The 21185-nt window shown below is 33.4% G+C and overlaps 3 protein-coding genes across 6 annotated transcripts; 2 read left to right on the top strand and 1 right to left on the bottom strand.

Moving 5' to 3' along the window:
• Positions 1–670: 670 nt before the first annotated feature.
• On the bottom strand, positions 671–4020 carry LOC122592503 (probable pectin methylesterase CGR3). The gene is made up of 7 exons (XM_043764747.1): positions 3921–4020; positions 2877–3018; positions 2676–2715; positions 2500–2541; positions 1796–2170; positions 1585–1640; positions 671–1067 (listed from the first exon to the last, which is right to left on the bottom strand). Exons 2-7 carry the CDS (start codon positions 2997–2999, stop codon positions 915–917), a joined length of 789 nt encoding a protein of 262 aa, XP_043620682.1. The 5' UTR covers positions 3000–3018; positions 3921–4020; the 3' UTR covers positions 671–914.
• A 183-nt stretch (positions 4021–4203) lies between these two features.
• On the top strand, positions 4204–10414 carry LOC122593086 (50S ribosomal protein L4). Of its 4 annotated transcripts, none has more exons than XM_043765433.1 (9): positions 4204–4276; positions 4907–5016; positions 5098–5159; positions 5659–5785; positions 7304–7452; positions 8225–8332; positions 8434–8553; positions 9586–9756; positions 10060–10414. In XM_043765433.1, exons 2-9 carry the CDS (start codon positions 4914–4916, stop codon positions 10159–10161), a joined length of 942 nt encoding a protein of 313 aa, XP_043621368.1. In that variant the 5' UTR covers positions 4204–4276; positions 4907–4913; the 3' UTR covers positions 10162–10414. The 4 variants fall into 4 exon arrangements, with proteins under 4 accessions (XP_043621368.1, XP_043621369.1, XP_043621370.1 ...); XM_043765434.1 differs by having other exon boundaries at positions 4213–4276; positions 4864–5016; XM_043765435.1 differs by having other exon boundaries at positions 4271–4340.
• Positions 10415–16432: 6018 nt separating this feature from the next.
• Positions 16433–20677, top strand: LOC122590853 (DUF21 domain-containing protein At2g14520-like). The gene is made up of 11 exons (XM_043763029.1): positions 16433–16610; positions 17198–17274; positions 18619–18702; positions 18807–18920; positions 19010–19096; positions 19185–19324; positions 19424–19511; positions 19592–19665; positions 19773–19900; positions 20018–20292; positions 20377–20677. Exons 1-11 carry the CDS (start codon positions 16433–16435, stop codon positions 20419–20421), a joined length of 1290 nt encoding a protein of 429 aa, XP_043618964.1. The 3' UTR covers positions 20422–20677.
• The last annotated feature ends 508 nt before the right edge of the window (positions 20678–21185 follow it).

Genomic DNA, 21185 nt, shown 5'->3' with positions numbered 1-21185 from the left:
ACGACTATATATTTATTGATGTCCAAAGTGATGGAAAAATGCACTTTTTCCCAACACAAAATTCATAAAACATCATAAACCATATAAAACAACTTATGTTGTGCCCAATTTATGGTTACCTGCAAGTTCGCAACCACTCATATTCGGTACAGTATACAAATCAAAGACCACATAGCCAATTACTGCAAGCGATAAAAATGATAAACCATGAAAAATACGGTGCTATTAAATACAGCCGAGTTAGCTACATGCAATCATTGTGTGGCAACCTTATCTGAGTGCGAATGAGCATCAATTCTATATAGAGCAAGATCATTGTAACAGGTCAGCTACATGCTATTAAGCAGCTGCCTGAGCCTGCAACCAACACCAATACTTCCTCGGGATAATCATATAGTGATATTGTATACATTCATTGATAAGGTTATTTGTCCGGCTTTTACATCCAAATAACAAACTTGAAATAAATTACAGTATGCTACAAGGATTTAGTACACAAATAGATATCATGTAGGCATATAGCCACACATGCCAAAAGAATAAATAACAAACTAATCAAGTTTATTGTTAACATAATAATTCAATTGAATGATACAACATTTATAAATTATAATACGTGCATCAAAAGTGCTGCTTGTAAGACATAGCATTTTTTACAAGGAAAGAATCATACAATAAAAGAATACCAAACAAGATTTCTGTTACAACTTTATGGGGTATTCAAGTATATAGACTAAAATGACACTATTTTCAAAAATTATATAAAAGCATTAGTAGTCTATAAGGTTACAACAATCTACATATTTGAATGACAATGAACCAAAAATTCCCAATAAATATCAAATTTTCTTCTTTTCAATAACATAATTTGTATTTTATGATGTAACTCTTGATAAATTAAAAAACCTGTTGTTTCAAATGAATGATTTGAGATGGAAGATCTGGCAGGCAGGCTGGTAGGGTTTCTTGGCTGCAGCTGACTCAAACTTCTTAATGGCATCTTCATTCTCTTCTATCCTGCTTTGAACAAAAAACCGAATCCACCAAGTAGCACTTCGTAGTTTTGCCTAATATAAAGACAGGAATTTAGTAGTTTGAAAAAACACCCAGTTTGTATTATGTTAGAGGCGGCAAGAGCTTGGGCCTAGCAAGGAGTCAAAGCGGGTCATATTTTAGTATAGACCCGGCGGGTTGAGTTACCCCTCAAACGCCTTTTAGTCCATTTGTAATTAAAAAAGAAGTTAATAACTAAGGTGTTAATTGTGATTTCAAAAACAACATTGTTATTTAATAAAAGATTTACGATACCGCACACATGAAATCTATAACTTGGGCATCTTTCAACCCATTAGATTCATTTGAACCATTCTCCTTTAAGCAAAGATTATCCTTTGACCCATTTGACCTGACTGAGATCAAACACAGCCCAAATTGACCCATTTATAAGTAAACAGATCAAAATTTCCGCCTAAACGATAATGTATTTGATTAACTTCCAATCATGTACAGAAATGTCGATTTAAAAACAGCTGTATTTTTTTACATGTTTTAGATATAGATATAAACTCCAAAAAAAGAACTTACAGGGCGACCGAACTTGGACAGCTCGGAAACTTTAAACGTACGTTGCCCAGGATAACCTATATCCAAACATAAAAAACCTCTTAGATATGCTCCTGTACAATATTACAATGCTTAACAGGATTATACAGATTAATATTACAATATTACATAGAGTGAAAGTGGGATTGTTGCATGTTATTTACTTGACAATTATGTCTATTTGAGAATTTACCAGAGAGGATAATAAATCCATCTGAAGACACTCTTGCTAATTCTGGAAGTGTTTTGTTAAGGTACTTTGGGGACAAGTAATCCAGCGCATCCGACACTATGACAAGGTTAAAAGATTTGGACCTATATGGGAGAGGAAACTTAATATCAGCTACACGAACAACGCCTTTTCTTATAAGGCTTTTGCAGTTGGAATCACTGTCATCTAAATCATATGGCTCCACACCCCATGCTTCAGTATCCTCTTCTTTTAATAACTGGGAAACCACTGTACAAGTATCTGGACCTACATGCAGGATTTTATGCATGCTATCTCCATATGCTTTCTTCAAATATGGCAATGCCTCAAAAAGTTCCGATGTGCATGACCCACCAGCTGCATAATAGGAAATCTCAGAATCATTAACAATGGTGGTGTACTAGTGTTGTTTTTTTTTGAAGTGTTTCCATAAATGTAAGAGCCGGGCCATTGGAAATGGCTTTAATAGCTTTAAAGAAGCATATGTGTTTTGTGAAACCTAAACATCTATTCATATAAATGAGACTTGAAAAATCCATCTCGAATTCAAGGAACAAGACAAAAAACTTTAGTGTCAGGATTCTAATATGAACAAATCTTGTAATCACAATAAACACCACTCTCATTGTCAGCAAAATTGTGATGCAAGACAAATGAAGTTGTTTAGCTGTATCGTGAATGGTTACCTTCAAGCCTCCTTAAAGCAGCTTTATCCAAACCATTTCTACCTGTCACAAATATAGCTTTTGTTTAAACTGAATCACAATATCAGGAGATTTAAGTACATTTAATGCCCAATGTAGATTCAGACTATTGATATCAATAACTATAGTTATGAACATTGGTGTTGCCAGATATGTACCTGAAGTACTATAAAGATATCCAATTATAAAAAAGGCTCCCTGAAAGATTCCAGAGTCTACTTAGTAAAAACAGATAATGACAAATGTTAACCACTAACATGAAGATAAGAACATCAGAAATCCTTTATGCATGTTATTTTGCAAGACAAACTCCAATGACAAGTATATATAATAAATGGAGCCTCCTCAGATGGCCTTACCAATAGTACAAGTCCGATAGATAAGAAGGGTGAAGAACGTGCTTTCGGGTGTAAGGAGCCCATAAATGGGACGCTGGCTCCATCACCCAATCGTCGAGATAAACCCGATGGTCTCCTTGACATTATTATAGGTGTAAATTACCTGCATAAGCCATAACAAAGGTTAAGCCCCGATAAATTTCCGGTCCTCTTTACGTTTTAAAACCCAAATATGCAATTTGACTACTGGACAATTGGACATATTGTGTAGTGCTACAATACATGATTCTCAAGTATCATACTTTGTTCTTGTATGTATAGGTTAAATAAGGCACTACCATATAACATATCCAATGTATTACAGTGTTACATGATCCTAAATCCTAATCGATTTTAGATCTAGGAAATCACACTCACATACACTCGCACATAATTTTTGAAATTCCTATTTCCTCTTTTATCATAGGCATACATCCGTAAACACACATATTCAGAATTTTCCACCATGGGACTAGAACCATCCACAACCTCTTGATGGGTGCCCTCGGATACCGCTTGGACAAAAGGCTCTTTAGTCCATATCATTAGTAGATATTCAAAACTTCACATTTTTTTGGTTAACTTACCGTACTTCTATAACTTTAACCCAGAGCTAAATCTAAGTAGATCAATGCAACTAGATCACTCTCCCATTTACAATACTTATATAGTTCTATAAAACTTGAGATATTATGACAACAAAAGCTGTCACTCTGTCAGCGACTTACAATACCCAGTCGTGTATTTAACATAGCTCTATAACCAAACTAACCAATGCTGATACAATTACTAAAAATTCTTGAACATAAAAGGTACCCAAGGCAACCAACTAAAAACCTAAAGTTATACCATTTATCATACAAAGTTTTATAATTATATATTTACTAACATCCCAATATATCATAACTAAAATTTTCTTCCAATAAAAAAGGAACACATTATTTCCCAACTCCCACTACTGTCATACACATTATAAGTATGTGTGTGTGTGAGAGAGAGGAAGAGAAAAAGAGATAGAAATAATACCTGAAATGGAAGTGAGATAATTTCAGTGGGTATGGATGGATCTGGATCTGTGTGTTATTTCAGTGAATGCTGAAAAAGATGAAAGAAAAGAATATTTGTTATCCTCTCCTCCTCCTATTTATATATTTAAAAAAATAATAATAATACTAATAAATAGGTTAGGCACAAAACATTATTTAAGAAAAAAAAAAACACGTGTGCTACTTTACCAATATTGTTTTCATTTTATTGAATTTTAAGTTTTTAACCATACAGTAATTAAATTAAAAATCATTTGATACAAGATTTTACATTTTATGCCCATAGAAACAGTGTGTATAAACACACACAGTCGCCTCCATCAGCAGTAGCAGCAGGTCAGTCTATTCTCATCTAACCAAACCCCCCCTTAAACCCTAAATCAATAAGCACACCTATTATGTAGGGTTTATTCTCTTTATTATTAGATTTCAATTCTTAACAACTTGGTTTGTATCTATATATCTATATTTATATATATATATATATCCATTGTCAATTATTAGTTTTTGTTCTTTTTCAGTTTGGTTGTTTGTTCAACATTTTGCATCTACTTGTTATATAATTTATAGGGATTTGTAATGAATTTAATACATAGATACATTTTTAGATTATATTTTTAGTCTATGAATATTGGGTCAAGTTTTTTCTGCAGTGTAAGAATACTGATTTGTTACGAAAAAGGAGTTTTTCGGCGTTGTATACTTTTAAAGTCCATCAAGATACCTGTATATTTTGACCTCATTGTTTTTATAACATGTTTTTCAGATCTCGATTTTTTTCTTTTTGTTTAGTTTTCTATAACTAACATGTACATAGCATTGTAATGTTGTCCATTAGTTAAAGTTATAAACTTTTTGCGCTTATCACCAGTATCGATATATTTGTATATTTGACCTCATCGTAATTATAACATGTTTTTCAGGTCCCGGTTTTTTTAATTTTTTTTTATAATTTTCTATCACTAGCACATACATGGCATTGTCGTGTTCCAGGAGGCTCTTACGCTCCATTGGTTCAAGTTATAAACTTTGTTGCACTAATCACCAGTATCGATCTTTTCACGTTCTTTCTAGTGGTAAGAAACGCAAACTTCATCCCTTTAAAGTCCCTTCAGTGTTTGTTGTACCTTATGAATTATATTTAACTCTGTATATAGCTTTGCGTGATCATGATGTTGGTGATATGCAATCTTCTTTGGGATATTCAATCTTTAGAAAGGTAAATCATTTCTTTAGGGATTTTCTTTCACAGTTATCTAATGCGTAGTGGAGTTTATGTTTTAATTGTTTTTTGTCGCAAATTCTGCACTACTATATCTTAAAGATTTATACTTGCATGTTGTAATATAGCAAAAGATTAATTTATTCTCATGAAACTAGAATTTCCTACGAAACTGTTGTACTTGACATACTCTCTAGCTGTCTGGATACTCGCCTTGACTTAACATAAATACGTAATATGACTAGGATGATTTAGTTGTTGTCTGCCTTGTAAAAATTAATTTGTAGATCATTTGTTTGCCATATTGTCATGTATTTATGCTTTTATTGATGTTTGTTGATTATTATTGTAATTTCAACTTATAGAATTTTTGTCAAGATGTTACTACTTATATATGTGCTACTTAATTAGTGATTTGGCATGTAGTCGAAGTTTTTTATAAGATGGATGAATGAGATTTTCGTATATCAACATGGGTTTTCTACGTGTGATGTAGGCAGGATTTCCTTTTATGGGCAGTCGAAGGTTGTCCACTTCTATGCTAAGCTCAGAGTCGGGTGAAGGTTCGTTCCCATCTGACCTTTTATCCAGAAAGCAGATGACAACAGCTGAACGTGATATAGGTATGTGGGTGAAATCACCTCAACTTGCTTCTGTTTTATTTTTTACAAGTCATTTTCATTAGTTTTTTCCTCTTCTAATAACGATAACTAAATGCGTTTTTTTTTATCTTGTTTTCCGTTTTGGTCTCCTTGTCCATATTCTTACAATGGCTTCTGAAGGATTAGGTTCCACATAAGATAGACTAGCATAAACTGTCGTCTAGGTATAACTGTATAAGGGATCCAAGTTTTTATGTACATTATCTCTACATAAGCCTTGAAGTGAGTGCTGTTACTATAGAAGTTAATATGGTATAACGTTCTCCAGATCGATATCGACCACTTAGTTTTAATGGCTGATTACATTTTTATGGACCCATTTTGAAAGATTTTTACGGGTTTAGTATTGTTTCCTCCACCAATGATCCAATTCAAAGGGATTTTCATGACTATTAGTTTTATACTCTTTAAGGTGGTTCTATTATTGTTGGAGTCTTTTCTTATGTGACTTTTAGTTTGTTGGAAGTTACTGGGCCAATCTAATATCTTGGCTTGGAGCGTATGGATTTTATAAAATTGGTAGCTCCTCGAGATGTAGCAACTTGAACTCCTGCATCTTCAGAGGCTAATGTTTTTGGGTTCTGTGTAGGATTGACATGGATATTAGGTATGCATACAGTATATAGTGACATCCTGTTCAAAGTTACCTGTGAGCAAGAATTATTAGCCCCCAATGAGACATTAATGACCATGGTTTTATCTATTGGAGGCTATTGGTCAGCTATGTACCTTGAGTTCTGGGAATTACAGTAAGGGATCATGACCTGTGTTGGAGTTTTTTTATGGTATATAATGTCATGTGCTTGACATTCAGAAAAGTGTTATAAAAGATTAAGAGCTATCTTGTTTCTTCAATCTCTTTCTGTTTTTTGTTTGGTATTTGTTATACTTATTATCAGCCTAGCTCATTTCATCTCTAGGTTTTCTTGCAAAACATAAAACTTGTAAGAGATGTAATTTTTTTTATAAGCCTTGCATCAAGGGTGCTTCTGTTTCTGATTCTGTAAAGCATTGTATATCGTGTGAAACTCCCTAGTTTGAACTCTGATAGTGAATATCAATTTCTAATTAGTCCTGACAAATTTATCTGACACACTCTTAATGAAAAAGAAAAGTATTCTCTATGATCGCAACGTTTGAGCTTTCCTTTCACATATCTGATTTATGGAATTTGCATATAGCGTATATAGAAAGTACAGTTCTACTTCAAATTTTGTTTAGATCCTATGATCGACTGTAGTCTCGTTATTTTGTTTGCTTAAACTCGTTGGCGCCACACCCACCAAAAGTAGCTGGCCTATGTCACCATGCTACAAATTTTATTTTTGTACAACACTTTATTGTGTGTTAATCGTAGTTGTAAGGCTATGTTTAGCAAAGTCCTAAAAGTATATGAAAGTTGGAATTATTAATCTATATTAATGTAAATGCAAATGCAATTGTATGCATGCTGATATGTTTACTGAAACATTGTCGCAGGGCAATTACAAGACCTTGTGTTCCCAGTCACAAATTTCAACAACGAAGACAAAGGACTGATGGTGTTACCAGGCGATGTTTTTGATCTACCCATTAGGAAGGATATCATTCACCGTGTTGTAAGATGGCAGCTTGCAAAACGACAACAGGTATAAGTCTATTGTTTTTCATCTATTTTTATTTATTCACCAATTAAAATTATGATTAAGCCCATCATTTTCCTTCTCTGTTTCAGTTTACCTTTTATAGTTGATCCAAAGTTTTCCTTTTTCTTGTCAACTTGTAAATTATTAAATGTTTGGATAAATTTGGTGGGGTTTTTCTCATTATTTTAGAAACTCATTTAGTAATTATCTTTCTTTTTGGTTGCTGCACTATCTTGATGATTTAGTTTTAATTATGTCCTAGGGATTAGCGAAATCAACCATGTGTTCCTCTTTGCCTGCATAGATGTTGCATTTGAGTATAGTAACTTGAAAGTTGAAACATGGTTTAATGAGTAAATGATTATAGTTTGAAAATTTGAAATACCTTTTCCTAATGATAAACTAGAGAACTTTCCGTTGGACCAAATATGTATATTTGTTATGATTACTAATGGGGAAAGCGGTACTTACTTTGCATTACTTTGCGGAAGAAACGAAGAAAAGTCGTTGCATATCAAGGGGACAAAGTTGTTTTCCATAATAATATTTGGTCTTTAAAGATCACTGATCTCAATTTAATTCTTTGTGTAACTCCTAAGTCAAACCAATTTCTCCACATTTCTAACCTAACCTGGTGGCTCTGTTGCTGCTTACGCTGGAGGGTGCAGATAAAATTGTCGGCCCCTCAAGAAAGCACAAGTTTTCTTTTGTTACTCTTGATTTTCTATTGATCGTATTTCATGGTGATCTGTGCTTTACTCGGATCTTTTGACAGGGAACCCATTCAACCAAAACTATAAGTGAGGTCAGTGGTACGGGGAGGAAGCCATGGCGCCAAAAGGGTACTGGTCGAGCAAGACATGGAACATTGCGTGGACCTCAGGTATTTACTCTATAAGTTCTGTATAAAATCTCTTCGTTAATGCATCATTTACATGCTTTTAATGTAATTATGAATTAATGATTCGTAATTCTGGACAACAGTTTAGGCATGGTGCTGTTATGCATGGACCAAAGCCACGCAGCCATGCTCATAAACTCAACAAACAAGTCAGGCGGCTAGGCCTGAAAATTGCACTCTCTGCTCGTGCAGCCGAAGGCAAGGCAAGTCTTGTCTTAACCTCCTCCTTGCTTCGTTTTGTGTCTGCAGAGTAACTCACCCGTGATTCATAATTCATGGTTTAAATCTTAGTTATAATAGTGACTAGTTATGTTTTGAAATGTTAAATTTCGACACGGGTTTTTTGCATTTTATGTTTTGATGTTTGTCAGTCAAGTATTTAAAATTTAGAAACTCAATTAGAAGGGAATGGGTCAAAGAGGTTGAGCGGGTTATAAGGAGCCCATAACATAATCAAGTGTTTGTAACCTTCAGAAAATGCGTTATTATATATAATTGGGCCACTACTGTAATATTAGTTGCAAGAAATAATATTCAATATATTAACCTAAATCAAAAGTGAGAAAATAGCAGCAGGTCAATCCAACTAGACTCGAAATGTATTGTTTTGAAGTTCACTCTTGTTTACCTTGCAATAAGCAGTAACATTTTCTATAGTCGAGTGACCATCGAGTAACGATTAAGCAGTCCAGCATTGAATTGAGTGGGTAATTAAATAACATGGTTTGCTGTTTGCACTCAATGAAATTGGTGTTTTGAAAAGTGAAAAAGGCATGTAGAGGTTATATGAAAAGCATAGGCCGTTTAGTTCAAATATATATAAAAAATAAGTTTTAGATTTTGTAAATATTTGAAAGCTGAATATACATTACCATAATACTATGTAAAAGCCCAAGTCCCACATTGTAAATACTTCTAGCCTTCTAGGCACGTACATACCTTGTGGGTTACTCCTATTGCCAGTTGGTTTTAGAATGCAACCCAATTGGGCTTATACGTTGGTCTTTGTTATGACCTCCAATACATTCTTTTTCTAAATGGCTAGTTATGTAAGTGAAACTCATTTCTAACCTGAGAATAGACCTGTTATTTTCAAATCTTTGGCTCCTTAGCTCCAGTTAATGTCTATAAAAACACTGCGTCATCCTTTTTTCATGTCATTCTAGATTTGAATATTTGATATGTAACTTTTATGTGCCATATGAGATTACTTATGAGAACAAGACAATGTGCAGCTTTTGGTGTTCGATGATTTAGAGCTTCCGACTCACAAAACAAAGAACATTGTGAACTATGTAAATCAAATGGAAAATGCGAAAAAGCTTCTGCTGGTAGACGGTGCCATAGATGAGAAGTTAAAGTTGGCCACTCAAAACCTGCATTATGTTAATGTTCTTCCCGTTATTGTAAGTGACCACCTCTTTCTTAATATCTTGCATATAACTCAATGATATATATACCTTCAAATCTGTCAGTCTATCAATCTTGATTATTCCTAAGCTTGATGTTATTCGTATGGTAGTTTGATTATTTCAATTTGCGAATAGTAATACCATGTACTTAATCTCATGAGAACGAGAATGGGTGCAGAATGGAACTTTTTCCAGACAATATTTTTAATCTTTTGGTCACAAGTCAGCTGTCGTGTCAATGGTTGGAGCCTTCAATGAACAGATGTTCTAAAAGATAATTATTTCCGCTTGTTGCAGGGCTTGAACGTGTATAGCATCCTTCTGCACGACACATTGGTAATGTCTCGTGATGCTGTCAACAAGATCGTCGAGCGTATGCACACTCCCATTAATCGCTGAATCTGTTTATGTTGAAGTTAGTATTTTTAACTCGCTCAGCTAAGAGATTTTGGTATGTTGGAGTTTTGCAAGTGTATCGTTGCTTGCTTTGCTATCTCACCTTCACTTTAATTTTGTAGGGCCTTTTTATTGTAGATTTATTGGCAGCTTAAAAAAATTTATTTAGATGTTTGAATAATTGGGAAGGCCGTTTCTGTTCTTTGGTATGCTGATTAAATTACAAATTAAAGATTTGTGGTCATTGAACTTTTTATTGACATTTACTCATTTCATTTCATTAATACGAAAATCCAATGTCGGTGTATCTATCTCACAGGATTTTTGTTGCTGACTAAGTTCAGCAGCATGCGGTACAGTAACATGCAACTTTTGTATCGCGAAAATTATTCTAAAGCAAATAGTGCAAGATAACACGCATCAAGCACAACTTAATAAAGCATAAAGCTATCCATGTCAAAACAATTGTGAAACATTTCAATAGAAGATGTCTTGGTGACTTGGTCCGGTTATATATTATGGAATTTTTTGTACTTCGCATAAAATGGTCCTATCTCGATTCCTATTTGTGTACGGGGCTCTGTTTGGTAAGGGTCGACAGTCGGTTTTAGGAGCTTAGAAGCAGCTTTTAAAAGTAAGCATCTTTAATTAAGATGTTAGTTTTGTTTGGATATACATTTAAAGTGAATAGTTAACCATAGAAAGCTCTTAAAAGGCCCGAATTTTTTTTTAGTATAAAACAACACGCTTAAATAAAACGTCTATGTATCGATCAAATGAAACCTCAATTCTTTTTTAGTTTATTGATATTTATCTATATATCTATATATAGAGCTAGTTTTCTGATTTTGAGAATTTTTTTTTTTTAAGAACCATAAAAACTCTTAAATTATATATTTTGTTCACATGTTTTTTTTGTTCATTCACATGTTAAATGATATAAAAATATATGTTGTAGAAACTTTTTTAAAAAACCTTCAAAGTAGCCTTTTGTGAACTTGTGAATGAATTTGTTCACATGTGACAAACAGTAATATATAAGGTTTTGAAAAAAAATTTCTTCTGCAACATATGTTTTTATAATATTTTACATGCAAATGAACAAAAAAACATGTGTTTCAATATGAAATTTAGGAGTTCTCACGGTTATTACAAAAAAATATGGGTTCTCATATATATATATATACATGCTATCCTACGAATTTGTTTTTGTATATAACAGTAGTATCTAAAACCTTTCAGGGGCAAGGGTGTAGTGTCAAATATTTGACAATTTGACTAGTTTTCATCAAATAGAAAGATGACAAGTGTTTTTGCCAAAATGTAGTCAAAACTTGCCAAGATCATGTTATAATTGTCAAACTTGCCAATCTTTGTCACAAAAAAGAAAAAGCAAAAAAAAAAAAAAGTAAACTTTTCACCTTGCCAAATACTTGTCAATCTTGCCACAATCGGCCAAAACTAGCCGATCCAACTTGCCGATTGATTTGCCAAAACTTACCAATGCATATGCTATAGACTTACCAAATTGTCAAAACTTGCCAAAACAACTTGTCGATGCTTTTTGCCGACTAAACCCTTGCCCCTAAAAACGAGTAAGGTGTTTATAATGTCCTTTTCAATTATTGACTAATCAATTATTTCCACTTAATATACCATATTCTCTTTAGATTATTAATTATATATTTTTATTCTTTTTGTTATATTTTCATTTTTTACAATTAGCAACTTAGTTTATTATATTATATATTATAAATTCTAATTATATAGGTCCGTAAGTAAAGTAAAGTTGTACTTTTCACACAATTGTTTTCATAAATGTGATTAAGTTGGATTTGTATCATCTTTTACTCTTTTACCTAGCAAATTTTTTATGCTTGCTTACATTATCAAAATTAGGAAAGTGACAAATAAATATTAGTGATTCATAGTGGATGACAAACTCCGAATATAGCATATTTTACTATAATATTGTATTGGTTATTTGTTAATGTATGGAATATGCATTTTATATGATCTTCGTCGACTTCATATTAAAGAAAATGAGATTTGCAATATATGTTAGTTTATTATCATGACTCACACAATATAGTGATCATCTACGTCGACTTCATATTGTCATATTGAAGAAAATGAGATTTGCAAGATATGTTAGTTACTGTAAGTTTCTTTAAAAAATCACATTTTTAACAATGTAGTGATTTCAAAAGAAAGATGCACCTGGTTTAATTAATCATTTTATAAACCCGACGATATTCCGTTTTGAGTCCGTTATTGTTTAATTATAAATGCTTTAAATAAGGGGTATTTGCTATTGTGATTACAAAACATATTTTACGTGTTTAAAATAGATTATGCGTTTTCAAAACTGCGTTTTGAAAAAGCAGGTAGGTACATGCTTCTTCAAAACTGCGTTTTCATAACAGATAATCACTTTTTCACACAAACACTTTTTTAAATTATTTGGGTTTTACGAACGTAATAATCAGATAATCACTTCCAAACGCATTCCCAAACACCCTCAATAACATGGAAAGTAATGTTTGATAAAATCAAATCCTCCGGCTATCATCAAGTTTATTTTTAAACCTCCAACTCGATCTAGTCATAACTCCAACATTATCTACTTTTGCCAATTATAGGATATATCTGGCCATCCATGACACTTTAAGTTACTGATACCATAACTAAGCACTAACTAAAAGTTAATACTAGCAATTATCATCACTACTCAATTAGTAATTCCATAAAAAAAAAGAAAAAAAAAAGAAAGTATATTAGCAAGAAAACTCATTACTCGAATGTCTTTTTAGCACGAATCATTGTTCATCTTATAAAGAATAACTTTAGTCAACTCTCTTGACATGGGAGGACGAAATTTTTTTCGAAACGGACGTATTTCAAGGGTGTTTTGTCAAACAAGTTTTGGAAAAAAAAAAATTATAGAACCAGTCAAACCGGTATTTGAAATACCGGATTCAAAATTTCTAGTCAAATCCGGTATTTGAAATACCGGTTTCAAAAAGAAACTTTGAATCCGGTATTTCAAATACCGGACTCACCCTTTGATGTGACAGTGAACAGTGGATGGTGCAGGTGGTACAATGGGGGTGCAGGTGGTACAGTGGGGGTACAGCAGCAGTCTTTGACCATGCTCAATAATAGCATAAAGATCTGAAGCACACCACCAAAAGGGTACTTCTTACATATGAAAGCATCATATAAGGGGAAAAACAAAAATGAAAGACAAGTTTATGTTTGACATAAACACAGCCATTACTTCCATCTTACTCCTGTGATAGATGAAAACTACAGAACACAGCCAAACATATAGCCATTGAAAGCATGCTTCAACAGAGCATATCATATATCAGGGGTGTTGGTCCGTTTCAGTTGACCTTTTCCGTTGCTAAAAGCATTCGAGTTCTATAGCTCATACAAACATGTATTTCTTATTTTTCATAGATAACATAGGTCACAAGATAGCTAAAAACGATGCATATACCTATACAAACTGTACCCCCACTGTACCACCTGCACCCCCACTGTACCACCTGCACCATCCACTGTTCACTGTCACATCAAAGGGTGAGTCCGGTATTTGAAATACCGGATTCAAAGTTTCTTTTTGAAACCGGTATTTCAAATACCGGATTTGACTAGAAATTTTGAATCCGGTATTTCAAATACCAGTTTGACTGGTTCTATAAATTTTTTTTTTTCCAAAACTTGTTTGACAAAACACCCTTGAAATACGCCCGTTTCAAAAAAAATTTCATGGGAGGACATGTTATAAGCAAAGTAAAATAAATAACATGTTAGATGTCATGGAGAATATTTTACATCCATTGCACTCTATCTTATTTTGTTAGATTGAAAGAAAAACTGTCTTATGTAAAAGCTAGCAAAAGTAAAGAGTTCAATTTTTTTTAAATGGACAACTAATATTTTATAGCTTGAATTCTGTTCAAGATGACATGATGACTAAACGTTATTGTGAACTGGTCCAACCCAGCTGCACGAAGCCAAAGTCCATTAATCCCATGATCTAGAGAAACCCATCAATCCGCCCGTATTTTAAGCCAATTAATGGTAAACCTGATGTACTTGAACTTGAGTCTCATTAATCCAAAGCTCTTATTACATGACTCTCGTGGCAATCATACAAGGGATCGGCAAGTAAAGAATCTTTTTGGAAAGGTGAATTTCACTTGAAGCTTCGTGTCACCATTCAACAGTGAGAGGTCTATCATACGTTGTTTTAGCTGAGTCCGCGCTAGAGAGTTCCTTCGAAGTAGAAATGTCTATTTCAAATACCCAATGGCGGAAAACCCCCTACTAATCCGCCCGGAGACACGACGATTAATAGGGGTAAACCCTGCCCCTTGGACTTGAACCTGGGTATACCCAAGTTAAGCCCTCATAGAAGGACTACCTATATCTCAAAAGTGATGGAATGGAGATTCGAACCTGAGACCTATAGGTTTTTTTTTGAACGTTAACAGGACGGCTGCTCTTGAACCTCAGAGCCTGTTAGACCCCATATGTGATCTCTACACCCACTGGGCAGGATATGCTCAAGGAAAAGCGACCGTGCGTCGATCAGGGAACCACGGGGGAGGGAAAACCCCCAACCAAGCAGCCCAAGGGCACTACACTTAATTGGGAGAAAACCTTTGCTCCCTCCAAGATTCGAACCTGCGTCAACAGGAAGGAACCCCTTCATGGGGAGACAGAGATACCGCTGGGGTTTTAGCCCGTTGGTCATCAAGGAAACTCCAAACCACTCCTCCAATTGATCATTGATGGCAAATAAAGAATCTAATGCCACTTATGATGCTTTTAGAAGTATAAAATAGACTATATATGTCACATGAAAAGTTTTCATTGCTCGAGAATAAAATGGCGTCTTAGTGGTGCCTTTTATCGCACAATGGAGCAGCTTTTTAAAGTGAATTTTTTTCCTAAAATCTGTAACATAGAAAACATAACTAAGTAAATCAAGAATACTAACCAGAAGAGAAAGTAGAGCAATTTAAGATGTAACCTATCTGAAGTGCGTATAATCTTTGATTTAGACATAAAATGTATATTGTCGGCCACATGGTACGTTTAGTCTTCAATCTCAAAAATAACGTTTATGTATAAATATTACTCAATAAAAAAATAGGTAAAAAAATCCTGATTTGGCGGGGGAAAAAATTTCCTATGCTAAACGCAGCTCTTGGGGCTGCATTTAACATGCATAAAAAATTTATACCTAATTTTCATATCAAAAGTTCACCCCTGAATTTTATGGTAAGTATACAATTACTTAATACACCTTAACTACAACCCTAAGAGCTGCTTTTAGCAAAACCTTCTTGTTTGATTCGGTAATGTTTTAATTTGATTTTTGGATCACTAATTTCTTTTAGCTTTAATTGTAAATAATTAATAGTATTTGTATAATGTAAATTTTATAAAACCCACATGTTAATGAATATAACTTTTTATTCAACTCGAGCTCTTTCAAGTCAAGTTCGAGTATATGACAGTTTTTCAAACTTGAGTCGAGCCCAATTTAACTCATTAGAAGTATATATATTTTTTTAAGTTCCGTCTTTATCGTATACATGTTAACTTGAATTTTCAAAATTAAAATGAACCTAAGTTTGAACAAAAATAAAGTAATTAAGTTTAACATTTTTGTTGGTTGGTTCAACTCGATTTGTTTACATTATATTGTTCGATATGACCTTGAGACATGATTTATGACTACAATTGATATTCATATTAAACATTTTGATAAATTTATCAAACTGTACAAGCTTTATAACATACAGTATAGATATCTCATGCATAACTTTAATAGATTAATTAAAACAAAGGATACAAATATCATCTTGCAATCAAAAATAAAGTGATGAGAAACAGAGAAAGTATGTCTATAACTATCATGTAAATGCAATTTTTTTTGTAACGGTGTTAGAGTCGGATGATGAAAAGAATGAGTGTGAAAATTGTGGGTGGCAAGTAATAACTGACACGTAACGTAATGATCTGGTGTCATTTTTCCTATATATATATAACTTGAACTATATAACTAAAACTATAATATTATAATTATTATATATACACACACATTGACACATATATAATAACACCGGCCCTCTTACTCAAGTAAAATCATAGTCGGTTCCACGACCATCTATCATAATCCGACACAAGTTTATTAAATTCTTTTTAAGAATAATAAAAAAAAAAGAGGTAATTAAAGAAAACAAAGTTAGAGATGGCGGTGGAATATGAGTGTTGTGAAACACAGTTCTTTTTGCATATAGCGATCATAGCAGCTTTGGTTTTGTTTGCTGGTATGATGTCTGGACTTACTTTAGGCCTTATGTCTTTAAGTCTTGTTGATCTTGAAGTTCTTGCCAAATCCGGTACTCCTAAAGATCGTAAATATGCAGGTAATTAATATATATATATGTCATCCTAGCTTTCTTTTTTTTTTTTTAATATATACTTTTGTTAAATGATGTCGATAATACGTTATTACATGTATCAATGGTGGTGACATATTATATATATATGGATGATTTAATGTCTTAGATACTAGCTAGCTAGTTGAAGAGCGATTACTGTAACAATCAATAATGAAGTTTAATTATAACACCACCTCGTCACTTTATTTTAATATTTTTTTTCTTTTTATTAAATTAAGGAAAAAAACAAAGAAACCAATAGTAATTGAAGGGTGGAACCCTCATAGTCATTCGCTCGTTACGACATAATGCTGCCAATGGCGTCGCTTAAGCAACTTAGAACCAGTGAAGCAAGTAACGAGACCGTCGGGAGCAGTCTTATTGACAGTTCTGTTTTTAACAAAACCATTTAAAAATAAAGAGATCGAGAGTATATTTTGCACAACTTCTAGACATAATTACAAAATATCCAGTATGATTTTCTCATTTGCATCTTATCTTATATGCAATGAAAGATGAAAGATTATAGGGCATGTGCTTGATTATACCATAATTATTCTTTGTGACAACAGAAAAGATATTACCAGTGGTCAGAAGACAACATTTACTACTTTGCACCCTTCTTATTTGCAATGCTGCTGCTATGGAGGTATACATATTACATACATCTATACTACTATATAAAAATTATACCCGTATATATGTTGAAATGTTTACAATTTTAGGACATGCGAAATTATCATTTTACCCTTAATTATTTAACTTACACAATCATTCAATAATCTTTTAAAAGATATTCACTATCCCTAAAAATCAAATACTTTTATATCAATTACCTACAAGACTTAACGCCGACGCCATCACCATCACTATCCGTTGACGCCACGTCGCCACCACATCACAACTAATGTCATCGCCGCCGCATTGCGCGGGTACCATGCTCGTATATATCTATATCTATATACCCTTATATAAATTATAGGGTATGCGTTGAAAGTTTACAAAATTTGGGACATGGGATATTACCCTTTTACCCTTACTCATTATCTTCTCACACACACCAAGATACTAAGTATGCTCCATTCTAAACCTCTTTTGTCTTATATTACAGCGCGTCACTAACATCCTTCGTAACGCGCTGGTACCATGCTCGTGAATTAATAACTAATTATTGTTTTAATTTATTGTTCCTTAAAAATGGATAGATAAACCATGTACCACTATGACTAATGTATATTATCAACTATTTGAGTTGCTATTGTATGTATCAAACTCCAAATATTCAAATTATATGAATCAAATCCTTATAACATGTAAAACTGTGATATATCACTTGTTATAATAATGTGGTATACGAAAGTTGAATACACATAATTGGAAGTTTATCTATACTCTATAAAAACTATTCACCCCTACAAATAGATTGTGTTAGTCAAATGTTACATACGAAAGTACTAAATTGTCCTTAATAAACACCTACTATGGAGAGACTTTTTATAAATAACCAAATATGTCCTTAATGAATTAATTTACACCCTAAACCCTTATTCTAATAATTAACACTTTAAGCCCTTATCTTTTTAAATATTCCACTTTCACCTTTACATCAACCTACACCACTTGACACCGCCGCCACCACCAATAATACCGTCATCGACACCACTAGACCACCGTCCCCGCCACCGCCGTCACGTTGCGCGGTTACCATGCTTGTAATTATAATACATACTTGGTAAAAGCTTTTGCCTCTTGAAAAGAAGTCTAGGGTTCATTTTTTCACGCTGGTGTTTATTGAAGTAGTATATATATAGGAGTTGAGTAGGTTTGCAGCTAAAAAGGAAAACATAATTATGTACATACAATAAGAAAAGCAAAAGGTGTAAAATTTAATTCGATCCCCGATAATTATCTGTTAATTGTTAGACATGTTAATTAAGCTTGTGTATATACGTTCTTGTATCATTTTGTATATGAGATAATCTGTTCTCCTCAGGCACTTCCTATCTTCCTTGATGCTTTGGTGACAGCTTGGGGTGCTATTTTGATATCAGTTACCTTAATACTTTTGTTTGGCGAGGTAAGTAATAGCAGTATAATCTAAGATTTACAGTATAATCTACATTAATAAGCGGAAGGCGTAATGTAGAGATTTATAACTACTTTTATAATTTCTATCCACAGATCATACCTCAATCTGTTTGTACTAGATACGGATTGGCTATTGGTGCGTATGTGGCTCCGTTTGTGCGTATTCTCGTTTGGGTTTGTTTCCCTGTTGCATATCCGATTAGCAAGGTTGTTGCTACATTACATAATCTTTTACATGAGATGATATGTTAAGTTTAAAATTCTGATTTTGACTAAACTATTATAAATATCATCAGCTACTAGACTATCTTTTGGGTAATGAGCATGTTGCACTTTTCCGGAGAGCAGAGTTAAAGACACTTGTGAATTTTCACGGCAATGAAGTAAGTATCACACAACTATTTCAGGGGCTTAAAGCTTCATGATTTCACTTTATATGATTCGTATTTTATTCAATAAAATTGTAAACAGGCGGGAAAAGGAGGAGAATTAACACATGATGAGACAACAATAATTGCAGGAGCTCTTGAACTTACGGAAAAGACAGCCAGCGATGCCATGACTCCTATATCAGACACTTTTGCAGTCGATATAAATGCTAAACTTGATAGGTATATCTTCAAATGGTTTCAGAAATTTCTATTAAAAATTGGAACTTTACAATATCAGCAAAGCATTTTTCTAACTATATATCCATTATCATGTCATAGAAATTTGATGAATCTAATCCTGGAGAAAGGGCACAGCAGAATACCTATATATTACGAACACCCTACAAATATAATTGGACTTGTCCTGGTAATGTATATTATTGCGCATCCATTGTTATGTGATCTGTTTGCTTGTAAATAAGTCATTTTTTGGTTATGATGTTTTAGGTAAAAAATTTGTTGACCATCCATCCAGAAGATGAAGTACCTGTAAAAAGCATCACCATTCGCAAAATTCCAAAGTATGTTGTATTTATACACGAGCCAATTTCATGCTCAAATATTGATTACATGATATTTTACATTTTACCAGGTGATTGATATACTAAATTGGGTCATTTCCTATTAGGGTGCCAGAAACTCTTCCCTTGTATGACATCTTAAACGAGTTTCAGAAAGGCCACAGCCACATGGCTGTTGTGGTGAAACAGTGTAATAAGACCATAGACCAGGCTGCCACGAAGAGTCCGACATCTGGTAAACCGTGTATCTTATATATTTCTCATCATACCATATATATAGATAATAAATGCCTATTCCTGATAACTAGTCATGGAAATCTTGTATTGGTTTATTGCCAATCATAAATTATAGATGAGACTAAGGAAGTGCGAGTAGACATTGATGGTGACAATAAATCTTCAAGAGAAAATAGCGTAAAGTCCAATAGAGCATTCCAGAAATGGAAGAGTTTCCCCAACAATGGAAACAATTCTTACAGGGGTAGCTTTAGAAGTAAGAAGTGGAATAAAGACATGTATTCAGACATTTTAGAAATAGAAGGGAAACCACTTCCAAAACTTCTTGAAGAAGAAGAAGAAGCAGTTGGAATAATAACAATGGAAGATGTGATCGAAGAGCTACTGCAGGTAAAAAAATTTGTACAGTTCTATGGAAATAATAATGTTGATATACCGGAATGCATTGATGATGATTTCTATTCTCCTGTGTAGGAGGAGATATATGATGAAACGGATCACCACTTTGAGGACTCCTAACAATGGATAGATTAAACCTATATCCAGTAATTTTCTTAGTTTCAACTCCAGCCAAACTTCAAACTTTCATGCTATTTGAGCAGATAGCAAGATTTAAGGTTTCTTTGAAAATGTAAACATGAATCACTGTAGTTTCCATGCTTATATCACTTTATGAAACAGTCTGCTTATTAGTGTTTCTGGGAATAGCTAGATCTAGATGTTTACTTAATTTCAACTCAAATTGGTAATGTTGTATCGAACCTGGGAATTTATCATGTCAATACATACTTGTCAATTGTCATGTTTCTCGTGTCACCAAGTGAAGCAAAAGCCTTTTCTGCTCTTTTAAACAAAGAATCAGAGGTTCTCAAAGTAACCTAATCACTCGCTAACAATACAAGAACCACCATAAGAATGCTTGCCTACAACATGTCGGTGGGTTAATTAGGTAAGCTCTTTCAATAAGTGGTACAAAGAAGAGCAGTTTTGTGTTCAATTAAAAACTAAATGAAGTTATATTGTTGTGGGAGTTCAAAGTGAATACAATATTTATTTCTTTATATTCTCTGCATTGTAATGGTTTCTTTTGATTTTGGGAATGCACTCAGTCTGAAATAAAACCTTAATGTTCCATTTGTAAGTGATTGACTGGTTGGTTTTAACTTTTAACCTACAATGTCAAATAAAACTATTTACCAGCCTTTATTATGTTCATCTTCAAATTTCTATGGCTTACAAGTTTTATCTTATTTTTACAGCTCATAACCCAACAACCTTTATAC

This window comes from Erigeron canadensis, chromosome 3 (assembly GCF_010389155.1).
Source record: "Erigeron canadensis isolate Cc75 chromosome 3, C_canadensis_v1, whole genome shotgun sequence".
Lineage (NCBI taxonomy): Eukaryota > Viridiplantae > Streptophyta > Magnoliopsida > Asterales > Asteraceae > Erigeron > Erigeron canadensis.
The sequence above is the reverse complement of the archived record's forward strand: the minus strand, read 5'-3'. Positions and strand labels throughout refer to the sequence as shown.